The sequence below is a fragment of the Plectrocnemia conspersa genome, unplaced genomic scaffold (assembly GCF_051122295.1).
Source record: "Plectrocnemia conspersa isolate PC_06_02 unplaced genomic scaffold, ASM5112229v1 ptg000014l, whole genome shotgun sequence".
Taxonomy (NCBI): Eukaryota; Metazoa; Arthropoda; class Insecta; order Trichoptera; family Polycentropodidae; genus Plectrocnemia; species Plectrocnemia conspersa.
Window position 1 is genome coordinate 16,840,414 of NW_028277178.1, and position 19,160 is coordinate 16,859,573.

At 35.0% G+C, this 19,160-nt stretch overlaps 1 protein-coding gene across 20 annotated transcripts in view; it reads left to right on the top strand.

The window, feature by feature from the left end:
- The window catches only part of mbl (splicing regulator muscleblind), a 190,009-nt gene that overhangs the window by 156,387 nt on the left and 14,462 nt on the right, over window positions 1-19,160 (top strand). For 6 of the 20 annotated variants that reach the window (XR_015812367.1, XR_015812364.1, XM_088204640.1 and 3 more), the window contains exons 2-4: window positions 14,379-14,546; window positions 17,156-17,233; window positions 18,328-18,570. Coding sequence is in view for 13 of the 20 variants with exons in the window: in XM_088204642.1 (XP_088060768.1) it covers window positions 14,379-14,546; window positions 17,156-17,233; window positions 18,328-18,570 (489 nt within the window). In the remaining 7 variants the exon portion in view is untranslated. The remainder of the gene's footprint in view (window positions 1-14,378; window positions 14,547-17,155; window positions 17,234-18,327; window positions 18,571-19,160) is intronic. The other 14 variants (XR_015812369.1, XR_015812366.1, XM_088204643.1 and 11 more) reach the window with 4 other exon arrangements.

Below are 19,160 nucleotides of genomic sequence, written 5' to 3' on the forward strand. Positions count from 1 at the left end.
GCGGGTTTGCCCTCGCGCCGTGCGGCCAAAACGAATTATTTATGAATGAAAAACGGAATTTGCGAGAGGCCCCACGTCTTGGGTCCGCGGGCCGCAAACCGACCGAACGGACCCGAACGCAGCTAGAGTTATTATTTCCCACAATTTTCCACGGACGTGCGTACTTTTTTACGCTCCGTGCGCTTTTCACTGTGCCTTTTGATTCCTTTTGTGCGCCGGCCTTCGCAGACCATAATGTTCGCTTGCGTAATTAATTCTGAATTCATATCGCATTTATATTTGTTTATTTATTTATATTTCATTTCATAACATCAACTCGGATTAGAGTGGGGCTTTTTGTATTTGTCCAATCGCGATTGTACGTGTATCTATTTGTCGGGGGATCCGACATGCAAACGGTATTATTAGTGTTGTCCCACTTGAGTACCCCTAGCCCAGATGTTGAATCCCTGGGGCGGGTGAAATTTCGAGAAGCAAATTAATTTCACGAGGCATCCCTTGCGCTTATCCCGTCCTCGCCCGCTCGGTTTACTCTGCCAAGAAGCCACTTGTTTCACGTAAAATGAGAAACATAATTACAGCAAAATTTTAAATTAAAATTCTCTCTACTCCGTTCGCGATTTGAATATTTGCCTAAGCCGTTCGTCAACGGCTTTCAGCTAATCATTACATGATATGAAACAACGCACACGTATACATACATGCTCCAAATAGCACATACGATCCTGTATATTAAGGCACCACTAAATACCATAATATCCTCATTAGCATACAACTCTACTATCTCACACTGTATTTATGTTGTCTCTCTTACACTTAACTAACAAATTTCTACCACCTGGATAAGACTCGATTGTACTATAAATTCTTTTAAATTTTTATAATTATTTCTAAAAGATAATTCACTATCAAGTATTTAATTTGTAACGAAATAAATGTAAACTATTTTTATTTACTAATTTTTAATAAATATAAACATCAAAGTAAGAAATGGAATACTAAAAATGGTATAGTATTTTTTTTAATTTGCATATTGATTTACAATATATTTTTAAATTATATGCGACCTGAACAAACATTTTTTTAATATTCTCTATAAAATCATGTTTTTAGATATTTTGAAAAAATCTGTTTTAAATCATTAATGCTTCGGCAAAATACCCAAATATTCTTGATTATGACGGAATTGAACCATTAATATTAATTATAGGTCAAAAAATATATTGTAATATTACTTATTTTTAGAGCAAAATATTTAATAATAATCAGTGTAATATACATCATTTTAATAATTTTATAAAACAATAAAAAAGAGACGATTTAATTTATTCTAATTAATTAAATATTTTTCCCTTAAAAAATTAAATAAGTCCAGTAAATTGCAGACTTGATCCCGGATCAAGGGAGAATATTTTTTTGCCTATTCACTTGAAATCTCTTTTCACTCAATGCAATACTCAATCGAGTTTAAAGTTTACTATACACTTCTGCCATTACTGTTTTACCTTGTTTTAACATTTCAAAATAAATAATTCCTTTAGAATCCCACCATACACAAAGAAAGGCATTTTTAGGGTGCATTTCGGATTAAGGGGTTGGAATCGCCCTATCTGCGTAAATTAACCACTGTTTTTCTTAGTCATGTTTTAATAAAGGACATATTTTTCGACCTTTTCAGCTTGTCAATATTTTTTGAGCATCTTTGGATAAGGAATTTTTAATTTTACTTATACACTGATTATCTATCATTTTATTAATTTTAAAAGTTGATTTTTTATATTTTAATAATTAATAATTTAAATAGTACGATTGTTTGATGGATGATGGATATTCCTCAATTTCAGCGCATATTACTATTTCATCCCCACTTCAAGGCATATCTATAGAATCAAAAACGTCAGATTAAATTTTTTAAACCATCCTAGGTATTGTCTGAAACTTAATTTGTCGCTGTAAATTTCATAAATATTTTTTGTAGCAGCTGTTCCATTTCTTTTCATATAAAATTCATGCAATATTTAGCAGAGCAAATTTCTCCCGTTATTTCCCGATCAAGCCATAACACAAAAACTTGGAAATACGGTATGTTAATAAAACGGCGTTATTTTTGGAACAATGTAGTAAGATCCAGATTCTTCTATGTTCGGTCCATCTTTGTTGAAAAAAAAAACTCGCGGATCTCTTCTTTTCCTCTAAATATGCGAGTATTCTTCTCTCAAAGAAAGTATGCTGTTGAGAGTTTCTCTTTAGTAGTTGAATTATTAATTAGTACACGGAATCGCTCCCTTTGTATATCTTTATATACATTCCATTATTGCATTCCATTAAAGTCGTCTGATAGATGTAGTTCTATTATTAAACCTACGTTTTAATCATTTCCCTGTGTTGTTTTCATTTTGTTAAACGGCATCTTGGAATACTAATAGAGTTATATTCAAGTACTTGTGCACGTGCTATGTATGAAAACAGCAGTCACATTATCTACGTCGTCAGTGTAAAAAATCTCCGTTTAGGCTGAAACGAACAGCATCCACCTGGAATAATCGTGACCCACCGTGGGAACTGACAACCCTTTAGCACACCTTTTGTTTCCATTCTTTCGCGACCGGTTCTCCCTTCGACCTCCTCCCTCCGAGCGGATATAAATGCCTTGTTTTTTATATTCCGTTTGTGTATTCAATTCCTCGCAAAGTCGCCGTTTTGCAATTCATTCGCCCTCCCCTGAGTGTTTTTCGCAATATTAATCCCATAATTCGGATTTATCCGACGTCATTCGGGACGGGCGACGCATAAAAAAAATAAAATACACACGTATTATAAATATTAACCACTGACTTTTTAGCAATGACATATTAACCCCGCCCGTAATATATTTTTACTCTTGCGTGATGGATCGCACTCGCGCGCGTGCAACGTTATAAAAAATCTCTTGATGCTCGCGCACATATACGTATACTTTTTTATTATCAAATTACATTAAATTAAATATTTATATAGAGGCCGTAAACCGCGAAAATACGGCCTTCGCATAAAAACTTCGGCGGCGGTGCCATAATTCAAATGAGCGCATACACAAACACGCGCGTGCAAAAAATACGTCCGATGCCAAAACATTGCGGGACCATAGGAGAGTTTAATCGCTAGGCATTTTCTGTATTAATATGCGGCCGAGTGCGGAAAAATACGCATTCGCCCTTCGGTGTGTAGGGGTGCGCTATCCACCCCTGCAATTGATATGAAGTCTCATATTCGCCGCAACATTGAGAACCGCTCATGTGAAAGTGAAGATGTACACATGTATAAGATGTTGATGCATATCCGTATGCTTTATACTTCCCTAGTGGCTCGTTTGTAATGAGCGCGCTCTGTAACGCTGATCCGAAACACAGCTTCTCAATACGATTTGCATATCGCTTTTCATCGACATCGATCAGTACTATTTTTGATAATTTTATTCATGAGATCTTGTATAAGAAGTAATAGCATACAAGAGGATCATATAAGTCGCTTTTTATTGTATATAAATATTGAGTCACTTTTTTTTAACTGTTAATTATATGTATTATATTATTTTATGGTTTAAACTTTAACCACTTCAAATTTATTCAAAATGACACTCGAATATCTCGGTACACAGATTTTTTCGAAAAGACGATAAGAAATTACCATGTGTCTCTTCGACAACCTCCGAAGAAAACGAAGGCTAGGAAGGTTATTTTTGCATGCTCATTGTGTAATCATTTATAATGAAGCAACGTTCCTATTAGACAGACTTTTTTCCTAAAGACTTATTACATTATAATTTCCTGTTCAAACCCAAACCAAACGCAACCTAATGAAAGTTCCAAAGCTAATTACAATTTAAAGTCTAAAATACAAACTAAGCCATCTCTACTCTCAGAGAAAAATAAGCGGAAAAAATGTATAGACAGACGTCAAATCTCGAATATTGCTAAAATACATATGCTGCTTTAAAAATGTATGAAAATCAATTCGACAGTTGCGAAACGTCTGCTGTTCAAATCCAAACCTAACCTAATGAAAGCTCTAAAATCAATTTTGCACTTAACCTATCAAGTGCAAAATATCAAATTAACCAACTTATCTCACAAGGGAAAATAAGCGGAAAAGGTACAGACAGACATCACCGTAGTTTGTCTGCAATTCGATATTACACTATGTTTTAAAAATATTATAGCTATTACAATGGACTTTTTCTATGAGAATATTTGTCAAATATATTCAAATCGAATTTGGTCAATAGGATAGCGCAAAAACAATTATCACTTCTCAGAAGTCAGAAATTCACGTCAAAAGCAATAAAATTGGAGCGAAAACGGCGCAGTTTTCAAATCAGCAGAATCAAGATTAGTTGCGATTGAATTAATTCAGCAAAATTTATGAAATAATTTAATACATTCATAAAAATTGCGACGCACGCCTGTTTTTGAGATAAGCGTTAAACGATAATAAAAGGTGGGCCTTTGCAAGGTTTTGTTTCATTAAACGAATGAATTCTGCGGACTCATAGTAGACACGGCCGATAAACTATATTTTTATAAATGTTTTTCGAAGGTGTAAAAGCATTTTTTTTATTGAGAAAATGTGTCTTATTGTCTCTCATTGCGAAACAAAATAAAACCATGGATTTTGGAGCGGTACTAGTCATTCGGGTATATTGAGAAAAAGATGTACTGCTCATGTATACAATTTTTTTTACAGTTGAAAACAATCTAGTTGAAACTCCCACAATATTTTTATATTAATATAATTATATTAAGAAAAATATAATGTTTGAATTGCAAGTACTTCATTAAAATATGGTTATTTTTTTTGGACAAATCTGGAAAATTAATTTTCAGACCTTGCATATACGAGAGTAATTTAAAATATGGCTTAAATATTTACACAATTACTAAAATACATAAATTTTTCCTTAAAGACTCAAATGGAACCTGAAAGTATTTTCTCTCGTCGCTTTTTTGAGTGCATAGATGCAAATTAAAAATAGATTGCTGTTCTCGTGGCTGATCTTTACGATGCAGAGTTCGCGCTAGTGGGTCTTTTTTTCGAAAAATGCGACTTTGCACTTGTTGAAACACATCACCCCGCGAAAGGATAAGACCGCAATATCGTATTTCAACGGAACCGGTTCCACGTCTCGTTTATTAGCCTCTCGGCGGACCGCAGACAATGGTGCTGTCTAGAAATTCTCGGTATTGCGAAATGTGCGTGTTTATTCATTATATGAGAAAGCGACTCGAGTCGTGGGCGATGTATCATGTATTGATTATCATATTAATAATATGATTATATAACTCAACTCGGATGAATGCCATAGCCATAAACATACAAAAAACTCAATCCAATCTAATTATATTTACGTTACGTATTATTCAAGGCATGGGTTGCTTAGAAAATTGGCACAGTATTAGTCAATTAGTAGTCAACAATGTACGACTCTGCGGCGAGTTTAAATTATTATTAAGTGTTCTTGTCGAGCTTTTTGCTCATTCCAAATTGTAAGCATCGTTCCGACCCTCCGCCCTCGCAATTTGTGTGTATATTTATATACATCATTTAAGGAACAGTTTCCCAATCGCATTTAACGCGAATCTCTTAAATGAACCTGCATCTTATATACCTGTTGAATTTTACAACTGCGAGGAACGTTAAATTACAAGAGCCGGTTCTGGGTGGCGTGGGCTGTGGGTGATCAGAAAGGTAAAGTCGTTCGGTTTGATGTTGCTCGCTCTCCTCTTTTTTGCGAATCTTCCTATATGCGATTCGGTGAGGTCAAATCTCTATGTATATGTATGTGTGTAAGCGTTCCTCTTTGTTTTATAAAAACGTTTACTTTTCCTTTCAAACCATCGGCTCGCGCAATTTATTACCGTTTCCCACTCTTCCAGCCGATTCATTTATCACTTTTGTAACGCACGCGACTTTTCCGAAAACTTGGTTACGCACAATGGAGCCGAGTTGTCGACGAGTTCAAAAAGAAAATTCATTACAAGAGCACACGCGTGTGGTCCATTCACTCGGCTAATTCAGGCCAGTGGGTTAATCCTATCGGGCCGCTTGCCAAAACCGACCCCGTCGATGTGTTCTTAGGATGTAATTATGAAAATGTCATATCGCTCAAATGTCATATTCCACTTTGGCAATCCAATACGACGTAATTTAGCTTAAAATTCGAATGCGAAAATAATAATTATGTAGATTTCAATAAAGGCAACGTTTGTTTATGTTAATATGTGGATGTTTGTATATGAAATCCTTAAGAACAAATTAATATCTTATTATAAATATACGTACATGTATACATATATAGGCAAAAGCCTTTGAATGTTTTTATTAAAGGACCACAAGCTATCGCCACGAGTTATCGGTAGTTACCGATCTTTAGTTTGTCGACCACAGCTACAAGTATGGCGACTGTGGTTCAAGTGTGTTTATTGTGTGTTTCAACACGTGTTTCATATTAATATTAATTTATGATTAAAATATTCACGAATTCAATTAAAATATTTTGTATATCGAGCGGTCGACCGCTTGACATTTAAGGCACACCACAGGAATAAGTCTAAAAAGCCAGAATCAAATCCGAATAGCTGAAAGATAGCATGCGAAGATTTGTTTTTAATTCAAGATGCTTTGAATCAACATTTAATCAAAATTGAAATTTTTATGGAGCTGATAATTTTTCTTCCATGATTTTCTAAATATCGAATAGCCTTTGTCGCTGTATGAAAATCTACGTACAACATACTAAATTGAGAAACTAGCGTATTCAATAAAATAATCAATTCATTTAAAAGAGCAAAAAACGCAATAACGATTAAGCCGAGGCCGGGTGGGAGATTAGGTGAATTCGCTGAAAGCAAATAATTAAACATCGTAGAGGGCTTATTAAATTTCGACGAAGCGCCCCCTAATATACCCATCGGTAAAAACGATTCGATTTGCCCCCGGTAACGACCCAATCCGGTGGAACGCGGGGCACGCCGCGAGAGGGATGTTTGAACTGTAAATTGAGAGAGCGATCTGCGGTGGGAAAATATTGGAACAGCCAAATGGGACGAGTGAAACTGATTTGAGATAAGCCACGGGAAATGAACATAAAAATCAGTCACGACCTGCTCCTCTTCCGCAGACCTGACGCGCGCCACCCTAGTGCTTTAATAAAATCAACACCGATATTTTTAGTGTATATACATATCTATAGGTACTCTCTCTTTCTATATATACAGGGTGGTTGTGGCGTGATTTTTCAACGAAAACCGCATTAACCATTATACAGCAATGGGAGATAACTCGCGGCTGACGGAGGGGATTTCTATTTATGGACGCGACTGTAAGGTTATTTCGCTTGATAGCTCTAATCAACTCGAATCCACGATTAGCATATACATGCAAAACATATTTATTATACCCGTGTATAATAAAAATGTAATATATAGAGCCAGTAAAAAAACAAAGGATATAAAACACGCATAACTTTAGCAAATGATTTTTTTATAAGTAAAGGAAACTAGGAACAATGAAATTTTTTGGATGTAGGGTATAGTAATATTCTAAAATAAACGCATCTATTTTTGTTTTTATTATTATTTTTTAAATCAACATCTTGTATAGCGTTTTTATTAAAATACTGTAGGTTGTAAAAATGAAACTCATTTCAGCTTTTTCCGTCGCAGTGGAAGCGCTCGGTTATCTAGCGTTCATATTAAACCTTTTTATTACGATATCATATGAAAATCGAATGAAACATAACTAAACCGAATTTTGACCAATATGAGAGCGCAAAAAACAATTATCCCTTCTCAGAAGTCAAAAATCCACGTCAAAAGCAATAAAATCGTGCCGGCGCCTGCACGATTTTATAATATCATCTTGGCTCTTCTTCTAAGTTCTTGAACAGTATAGTGCAGATTATTCATCGTAACATATTTCGCATCGTTATGCTACAAAACTGTCTAAACCCCGAAGGCATAATTTGCGATTCGCAAAAATAGCGGCTTTTTCTTATATGGTCATACAATTTGCGCCACTTTTTATTTGTATTATATGTTTTATCGATGGTCTTAAATATAAATATAAATTATTTAATGATGCGATTTTTTTTACCATAAAATTCATCTCAAGCAAATTTGCTTATATAACAGGAAAAGAAAATATGCATTTACTAAAAAAAATATAAATTAACTTATTCACCCTTATACATACATCGATATGTGAATATGTTTCTGAGACGTTCTAAACTCGATTCAGTGTATGGAACCACCTTTATAACGATGGAGTATCGTCGTGGCTCTTCTTGGGCCAGTGTCAGGTTGTTCCCCCATAATTGTAATAGGATTCGGGATACGCTCAAAGGACCAATAACTACCCCGAAGGGCATGCGAATTCGAATCGTTAAAATAGGCAATACACACGGGGACGGGCTAATGCGATGGCGTCGGCACCACCTTTCCGCCCCCGGATTCCCACCGGGTGACCCTCGGCCTCCGGCGACAACTCGAACGCCTTGTTATTTTTTACTGCCGACCACCCTGACATTTGTTTTTATCGCCACCCCGCGCCCCAGAAAGCCTCGGCGTATTTTCCGGTCATCTCGAATTCCGGCACGATTCCACTTACCATCCAGTGCGAATCACGTATGTACGTTCTTACTTACGACCCCGCATAACCGTACGTATGCGCGTATATACTGTGCATGCGGGTGACTTTTCATTTTTTTTCCAGGGCAAAGTGGGAAACGCTTTCAATTACAACCGTATTTTAGACGCTCTAGAAAGAACGCAATTCATGGTGTTATGTATATATACACAAAAAAAAAACACATTTATTAACAAGAAACAGTTTTCCAAGTGTGTAACTTTTTATAAGAAATCTGATGCTAATATACGGGTGGGTCTAGACTGAATCATGTAAAATAAGTTTATTTTTTATAAATGATTTTTAATATGAAATAGAGCAGTTTTTTTCATGAATAGTTTAGGATGACTTGTTTAGAACATCTTTAGATTTTTACGTCGATGAAAACCCTAAATTTTTCGGTACTCACATATTTTTTGTAGTATGTTGTATATAGATACAATTGAAAAAAAGAGGTTGTCAACTGTGCGGTGGGACACTCGAGCGGACAGTAATAATTTGGAGCCGTGATTCGCGGCCAAGTGCACTCGCAATTAATGTGTCGAACGTGAAGAGAGCGAAGTAACGAACGGAAGTGGCGTAAGTGCTCTTATTCGCTAATTGCTCCAATTATAAAGCGGACTTTCTGGAGTCTCCGAGGTGGGCGAGAGATCGCATCTCGTAATCGGATGGAGGGAAGTCTGAAAAAAAAGAAAAGAGATAGAGAAACGGACGAAAGACACTCTCCGGTCACGTAGAAGAATACCGATAATAATAATCGTGGAGATATTCATAGTTTTTTTTTATTATTATTTTATTTTCATCGTAGTAGAGAATAATCTGAAGGTTTTAGCTTCTGAGAGCGGATTGAGAGAAAGCAGCGGAAAGCTCCTTGTGAATAATTTAACTGTGGAAAATTGTATTTCTAGAAAATATTTTAAGTTATGTATAATAGCTGTCGCATACCATGCAATGGCGTATGTTGTAATTGAATATTGTCATGCTGAAAAAAAAATATTTGAACAACGCTCACACCGTTGAATAAATTAATGTGCTGTCGTGCGTCATTTAACTTTGACACCCTTCGGCGTATGAAACAACAAAGCATTAAGGCGAGGACAGACCGTCACAGAACGCGGCAGCTACTGTCTAGCGATGTAAAAAATGAAATAAATTAAATTCGCTAGGGTTGAATTTGCGAATTTGAAAAATTCTGCTTGGACCCGTCTGCGCGGTCAGCGGCGCGGTCATTATCAAGATATAGTGGCGGTTCAAGAGCGCGGCACATTGGAGCCCTAATAGAGACACCGGGTCCGTAAACAGCAGGGCCCCGGGGCTTTAATGGGGTGTGAACTTGCGAGGAGCGCGATGACGGTCGGCGGCTGGCAGTAAAAATGAAATAGGAAACGTCTCTCGAAATTCATTATGGCCGCGGGCGCTATTAGTTCCCCGGGCTGGAATTTTCCGGGCACGCCGGCCGGCAGATTTATCACCTGAGCCGGTCCGGAGGAGCGTCGGAAGCGTCGCGTGACGACGCGGAATTAATTATATAGAGGACGATGCATTTGGCGACCGAAAATATTTCGACGCGTGGTATGCGACATTGCTGGAGAGGGCTTTGATCAGCGTGACGGCTTTTAAGTCCCCACTAAGATTATATTATAAAAAAATACTTCAATAAAACATGATTTTAAATAGTGTCATTATCAGAATGCTGAAAGCCAGAGAAGAAGCTTATAAATTTTATTAGTGAATATATGTATCTTAAATTAAATTAAAAGTGACGTTTAATTATGAGGGTTTAAAATCAAAAGCTCGTATGTTTAACCTTTCTTTACTGTGATGTACAATAAGTGTACAACACAGTAAAAATTGACTAAATAAATTATATTATATATTAATAAAAATAATATTCTAAGTAAGTAAGACAAATAATTTCAATCAACATAATGATAAATAAAATGATCTTTTTATCAATGTATTGTAGTTAAATTTTAACCTAAATATTTCACTTAGTCATATATTTTCAGTACAAAGAAAAATCGAAATTATATTTGACGAGCAGTGCGCTTATTTAAGTAGTTTTCTAAAGAAATACTACCCATTGTTTCAATGTGTTTTTGAAAATAATGTAGAAAACTTTGCTTTGTAGCGCAATTTTTCATCATTACTTAAAATTGGGTACTTGTAAATTAAACTAAAAACGAAAAAAAAATTTTACTCAAACTGATACTGTGTATTTAGAAATCATCATAAAACACAGCTCTTTCTCAAAAAGTTGCTTATAGATACAAAAAATTACGCTGCGAGCTACAATAATCTAAATAACTCTTTTGCTCAATGAGTTTGCTGTAAACCAGTTTATCGTGATTACTTTATTATTATTTAGATCCAGTAGCAGCAGTTGAAATATTTAGAATTTTATCAAACCATTTTTTACTGCATTTATGTATTTTATAATACAAGACGATGAATATGAAAATCTCAATTTACTCATGCCACTGTCGACGTTTACGGCTCTAGTCGTCTTCGACCTCTAAACTCCTAAGATTATCCCCGACCAAAGATCATTATGAATGTATTATTGGATTAGGAATGCGTCGCGGCCCGCATGAATAATTTATGTGGTTCGTGGTGCAAGAGCGCGCGCGCCCCTATTTACCGAAGGGGTGAAATGCGATATTGTTGAAGTTGGCCGCACGATACACACCTGCCGGCTAATGTCCAAAGTTAAAATCTCTGCCCGGATAAAAACTTTTGCGGTCGGCTTACTTCCCCCAGACTTCGTGAGCCAGAAACTTGGCGAATGCCCGTCCGAAACCTTCGGAGGAGGCTAAGCGCCGTCTAGCTGCCCCCCATAATAAACAACGGTCGATTTGGACGATTACAGCCTATTTTCGGAGTTTCGCGAGCTGTCGAGGTCGCGGTGTGGTCCAAAAGTTTCATCGAACACAAAAAGTTAATAAATTATATCGATCCTGTAACATTTTATTAGCACCGAACATTAGCAGTTCGTACGAAAGCGTCTGAATTTTGGCATGGCTTTTGTTTAGATCTGTACATCTGTATACTTTTTAGAATCTCTGAAATCGAGACTCGTTTTTTATACAAAATCTCTATGTACAAGTATTTTCAGTGCAAAATAGAGTCGTAGTAATTGCTGAGTGTTGAGTTTTACCATGGCATATAATCATCAATTGTATTTTTATTGTAGCGATCGATCCGTAAAATATGATATTAGATCACGTTAAATCTGTATTGTCTTTTATTCGCTTCAAACTGAGCATAAATGTCACGCGAAACATATATCCCAAGTATTTCCATGAATTTTCCTTCTGAAATATTCTTCGAATGTATCAGAAGTTTTCGAATTTTCAAGCGATACATTATGCTAGCATGGCTTTGGAAAAGCCCAGGCACGAACGGTGCAATTTGCAAAAATCCGCAGTCCCGTTTTGAAACCCTGCAACGGAAGTCGGGGGGGAAAGAGTTTTCCGAATCCGCGAATTCAGGATTCGCGGCGTCAGCTGCGACATCCGAGTCTCGTTACGTACAACTTTTAAACTTTGATAGGTCATAAATCCGCAGGATTCCAATGTCGTCACTGAGTCGTTGCTGCATTTGAAAAATAAGTAAAACTACCATTATTTATATCTTAAAGATAAATCTAAGCGCGGCCCGACTTTCAAAGATACACGCTTCGGTTGTAATTAATGTAACCGACGCCGGTTTAATGTGCCATTTTTGGTTAATTGTTAACGCGCCGGTTAGTTTTGTCAGTAAATTTTGAGATATCTCGTAACTGGAATTTATGGTCTAATTTCTAAATTGCCTATCGCGACGTGCCGTAAAAGTCCCGTGACCGCGTCCCGTGATATTCCCTCGCATTGGGCGCCAAATGAAGCGGCTAATAATTGGGAGTCTCGAGTCATTTCCATTGTGCCCAGCCGCATGCCGGGGCGCAGGAGCGGCTCACCACTTCGTCACCCTTCATTTGGCCCTTTCACTACGGTAATATTGACGGAAAATTGGAAATGCCGCACACACTCGCGCGACCTCTATCCAAAAGGTCGCGGCGAAAATTTCAAACACGCGTGAATATCCAAGGAGCAAAAGTCTTCCAAACTATTGCACAATTCTAATTTAATTTAATTATGTAAACCTATATAATAATATATATCTACGTAGTCTCCATTACGTTTAATCAAACTATAATATAACACAAATCTATGACTCGCTCTTGAGCGTAGCTCTTTACTGAATCGATCGCTTTATTAATTTGTAAGACGCTGAATATAGTATAGATCATAACAATTGCAATATCACACCTATTGTCATTAAATTGATGTGCATATTTTACCCTTCTAAAAATCATTGCTCAAACATCAATTAACAGAACGCTTTTATTCATGCAATATTATTGTCCGCATCGTATTCGATTGAACAGTCTGTTATTATAAATTACAACAATATTTTTCAGCTGTCCATAAATATATACAATTAAAATCAATATTTTTATACTACGCTTATATACTCTTCGTTGAATTTTTGGTCAATAATTAATTATTTTTATATTTATTTTGATTTTATGTAAGACGTCCAAAATATTAAAGACGAATCTAACATTCTTGTTACATTATAATATTCCTCACACCTCGAAGAATATCACAGTATAAAATCAATTGCAGTATATATTATATTTCTAAAGTATTTTAAAATATTGATCTTTATATTATTTATTATTTCCAGATGAATATGGAAATATGAATACGAAATATCTAGTTTTACATTCTTTATAATACAACTAAATATCTCAAACTTAACGTTTTGTAATTACACCAATGTATTCACTTAGACGTTTACTTGCTCAAAATCGATGTTAACATAATAATATAATTGTGGCGGCGTTCTGACATTTCCCAGTGCTGCCACACCACCGCTCAACTTGAGAAGCGGGTGTTTTTAATTAAGAACTGGCAACATTCATAGTTTCTCGCCATGGCCGACGGTTGGCACGCAGCGTCCCCGCCAGCTCTTCAAAAAAGGTTCTCCTGAAGCAAATACGCTACAGCCAAAAAATCTTTTAATGATGACGTTAAATCCAAGACTCAACTGATAGAAAAACTCAACTGGTAGAAAAACTGATATATCGAATTTTGACAATCAAATGATCAATCGCTTAAAGGACTTTGACTTGAAGCATAGCTTTTGTTGAGTTCGCCCTCAATATATTCAAAGCCTAATATACACCTGAAAAAGCAGCTTTACTAGATCTGTTTTAAATTGTATTAATTAAAAAAAAAACATATATTTAACAATCAGTGGTGTTGTGAAAACAACACTACATAAATATGATTTTAAAAATAATACAAGTTTTTTGTCTGTTTTTAACATTCAAATACATTATGTATGTATGTAAATGTACATAGAAATAATAGCTAATAATAATATAGCTCGGTAACGAGATATGTGCTTTTAAATAAATACTTTGTTCTGTAAAACAAATTGTTTGTGCATTTATGTAAGGTAAATCTTCGGAAAAGTATTTGTTGCACTGTTCTGACCAATGCTGGCTCTCTACCGCTTGCTCGCAATTGGCCAACGGTAATGCACAAACAATTATTTTTATGGAACAATTACTTTATATATCGCTCGTTTAAATTGACATCTTAGATCATTGTATGTTAAAAGTGAAAACACATCACTCATATACTAATTTGTTTACTTTTACTTTCCAGGGCCGGTGTAACCGCGAGAAACCTCCCTGCAAGTATTTCCACCCTCCACAACATCTGAAAGATCAACTGCTTATCAATGGCCGTAATCACTTAGCACTGAAGAATGCCTTGATGCAGCAAATGGGCTTAGCGCCTGGCCAGGTTCTACCTGCACAGATGCCTACGGTGGTGAGTTTGCAATGCATCTCGTAAATGCATCTAGTTATAAATATATATATTTTATATATATACATACATATATATTGCTATTGAATCTAATTATTTTCATGTATACAAATATTATCGTTACCCCGAGTGATTTGCTTTTATGAATCTCAACCCCTCCTCGTCACTCTATCCTATGCAGAAACACAACACATATAATTTGAGTGTTATGATACAAGTTCAATATAATAAATAAAGTATTTAATTGGACAAGTGTACCCAAGCACATATTTGTATCACCCGACTAGTAATGCATGACATATTCGTGCTATTAAATAAATTTGTTGAACTGAAGCGTCAACGCTTTCTGCTCTAAAATGATCCAAGATCACTTAATATTGTCAATTTTTACTGAGGAGTGTCACCAATAGTTCTCTGTCACTTTGCATGATGCATTAAATTGAATATTTGGCATAAGCATGACTCCCCTCTATCTCTCGTTTAAATATAATTGTTAAGTTTTGAGACTCACTCGCTGTGTAATGTTTTTTCCTCATTTTGAGTTACCGCTTTTATGAGATTCTAATATTCTATAATAAGATTATCGACGTCCAATTAGTTTCACAGATGTGAAACCGAATAAAAATATCTGAGCGGTTAAAGTCTTTTAGATAGTTTTAAATCAAATAACATTGAGTCATATTTAGTAATTTGAAAGATTATAGTCGCACAGAAATGTTTACAGAATGAAATTATAGACAACAAATCGAGCAATCGGTCACTATTTTGCGAGCGATTATATTTTTACTCTAATACTGCGAGCTTGAATAATCGTGACCGAGTGTTCCTTTTTTAACGTTGTGTGGTAGTGTGTCGCTTAGTGTGGTGTTGTTGTGTTGTGTTGAGGTGGGCGGCGCCGCGGGGCCGCTGCAAGAGCTCGCGCTACCGCTGCCGTTGGCGCCGCTACCCGCGCTCACGGTAAAAACACTCTTTTTCCTCAGCCCACCTTTTTGCTCCACACCACATCGTAGATTGAAGCTTTCGAATAAGATCAAATCACGCCGAGCTATCTTTAATTATTTGTATCATAATCAATTTTATATGTGTATATGTATATATATCATATTTGTTTAATTTATTTTACTGTAAATGTTACACATACGGTATCTACAATATATGAGACCCCTAGAATCAATCTCGGACATTTTTGTAATAACACGAGGGTGAGTCAAATGAAAACTTGAAGTAGTTTCTTTACGTAGTTTCCTTGCGCTCAATGCAAGTTTTCCAGTACTTAAAAGGTGCAATATTTTTGCAACTAAACGTGCACCACCTCTTCGTCGGACCTGAACATCTTTGAACAGTCCGAAGATGTGAAAACACTGGGCGAGATCTTCACGCGCTCACCTTGCAGACGTATTGTGGAACTGCAGAAAAGTGCTACGAATCTTTTTAGTCCACTCGTACACATACTAAAATGACAGTCATGCATCACCTTATGAATTCCAATAGGTTCCACACCACCACTACTCAAAAAACGAATGACGCGCCTATGTATTGCATGCCTGATTCGTACTGCCACTCTTCAAACTATACAACTGCGTTTTGTTATTTTTTAGGTTTTCATTTGACTCACCCCATATATTAATCTGTTAATTTGAATTGACTTATCTTGATATGCTATAATTTGATATTATAAATGTCTGATGCAATTTATATATAAATTACTAACTTATAAATGGTAAAGCACAAATATTGCTGCTAAAAAAAGGTAAAATCTCCGTTGTTCTAGATTTTTATTTTTGAAATATATTTATTCTTGATTATAAGATGTCCTTCCCTTTAACAAGACCTACGTAAAAAGATGTACAAAATAGTGTGAGATATTTTTTAGCAGTACTCAAGTCTAATTATTGTACCTTTTGGATTCTAATGATTTATGAAAACAAATTTAAGTTAATACCTTTACGTCAATTGAGATTATTATCAATAAATTACTACAGTACTGCAGTGACAATATTGTGTGTTAACTTATTTAGTATATAGTTCGTTCTTAAACACTACACAAAAATATGAGACTAAATATATTTAACATATAACGGAGATGTTTATTCTTTATTTTGTAGCAATATTCTTGTTCCACCCTTAATACTTGAAGTATGACTAGTCTTATATGTAGATATTTATATTATTCTGTTGTTGTTCTATAACTAAATTTCATGTTTTTTAAAATGTCTGGGATTAATACTAGGCGTCACGTATCAATCACACAGTATACAAATGGCTGACATAATAAATGCATTACTTTAATTAAAACATCATCAAAATATACATATGAAGGGTTCAGAACACATCTGATAATTTCGGTTTGTTATATTGGAAGAAAATACTCTGGTTTCCGTGGAGTGGAAGAATTATGTAGGGATTTTTTTATAAGAATTTTGGTATATCGAAACGTTAGTATCCAATACTTAAAAATGAAACATTGTGTTCTGTACCCCTCAGATATGCCTAAGAATTAACAATCCACAACCACAATCCAATATCCATCTTTATCATCATAAGTTCGACGGCCCGGGATGGGTCTTGGCAGAATCATGGATTTTCATTCATTCTGCTCTCTATATTTGCAGCCCTCGTTCTCCAATATTCTAGTCCGAGCAGCCCATCTCAGACATCCTACCTATACGACGTCAGGATCCGATTACATGGTATTATAGAGTTCTGTTATACTTGCCAAAATAGCATTCGCCTCTGTATCTCTTTATTTACATATATAATTTTCCGATGCCCATGGATCCCATGTTAGGAGTTGATCGTTTTGAACGCATACATAGATTCCGCCAATCATTTGGTCAATCGTGTCCTTCATATATCATCACGAGTTGGGATCTTTCGAGCGACAGTGTTTATGTGTTAATTATCACGTCTTTAAAAATACTGTCTGTCACAGTACTACTTTATCATTTGAGAATATTCCTGGCCCATTTCCAACTCCAAGCCGATGACAACCTTATCGTACATTACAAAGTTTCCTCTGACCAGATATAATTGATGTATTGAATGTAATTCGTTCGTTCTACATATAAAAATATGTCGTCTTTCAAGTTGCAATTTATATATTGTACTACCTTTTGCTGTCTTTTAACAAATAAGTCATTTATAGTCAGCCAAATTGTGTACTACATTTATTACACTTGAATTCCACATATCATTTTCTAAATTATTTAAGCAGTTTTTAAATAATATCAATAGTTTTGATTCTAGTTTCACGTTTAATCACAAAACTTGCATATTTTATAGATGATCTTTTCTCTTCGAATTTTTGTATGTGAAATTAACACAATATGAATAATACAATATAAATAACCCCGGTTTTCAATAATATATATTCATTCTGACTTAGCTTTCTGTATTTTATTAAAAAAGTAATATTAGATATAATCACATCTTATGAACTATTTTAATCATGCTTCATGCTTAATGTTCAAGTCATAATTTTGCATAAAACTATGAAGTACTATTAATTGAAAATTGAAACAATTTTATTATTACTATATATGCTTTTAAAATTAGCATTTATTATTATATATATAAATATATATTAATTGAAGTTTATTTATTCTCGCTTAATATCTTAATATATATTTTTCTATCTATTATGTAAATTAACATACATACATATACATTATATTACGTATTATACAATAGTATATATATATATTTATGTGCAATATATTATTGTATAATAATAAAATATATATAACATATTGTATGTGTATATATATATTCCCCATTTTATCAGGGCATATTACCGCATCAAGACATTACTTATAGTAATGAACAATGGAACCTGTTGCAGGCGTCAAATCCATACCTGGCTGGAGTCCCCGCTGTGGGCTCAGGTTACAGCCCGTACTTTACAGCGGGGCCCCTAGTACCCGCTCTAGTTGGACACGATCCCGGTGCAGTACCGTCACCGTTAGCACCGGCAATTCCTCAACAAGTACTACCCACACAAAAACTGCCTAGATCCGATCGCCTCGAGGTTAGTGAATGTTTTGTTTGAATCCACGCGTATATCACTAAGAGAAAAATTACAATATTCAGAGATACTATCGATCAACAAATTTATTGAGTTCGGATTCTATTGCATTTGTTTGATTTCTACTTCACATATCATATTCCCCTACTTGTTCACAATCATATTCGGACTAATGTTACGAGTATTTTTTATCTTAGGCCTCATAGCTTAGGCATAAATTGATTATATATATATATATATATATCATAGTTTTTTATCTATAAAAAATTGTAGTTTTAAGCGACAGTGTCGTTATACGAATGTCACTTTTCATAGTTTAAATTTTAGATACTATAATGCAATTTTATTCCAATAAAATATGTCGTTTAGGTATAACGCTACCGTAAACTATTATTACTCATAATTGATATAATACATATCTAAGCCTTTATTTAATTTTGTACATATTTATTTATTTTATAATTATGTGTGCTGTCTAACAGCTTAATGCGCATTTCAAATAAATTGCTATGTCAATCGTATTATGAGAAAATAATAGTTTTAATATATAGATTTATATACATATGTTATTAGAATAATAGTTAATTAAGAAT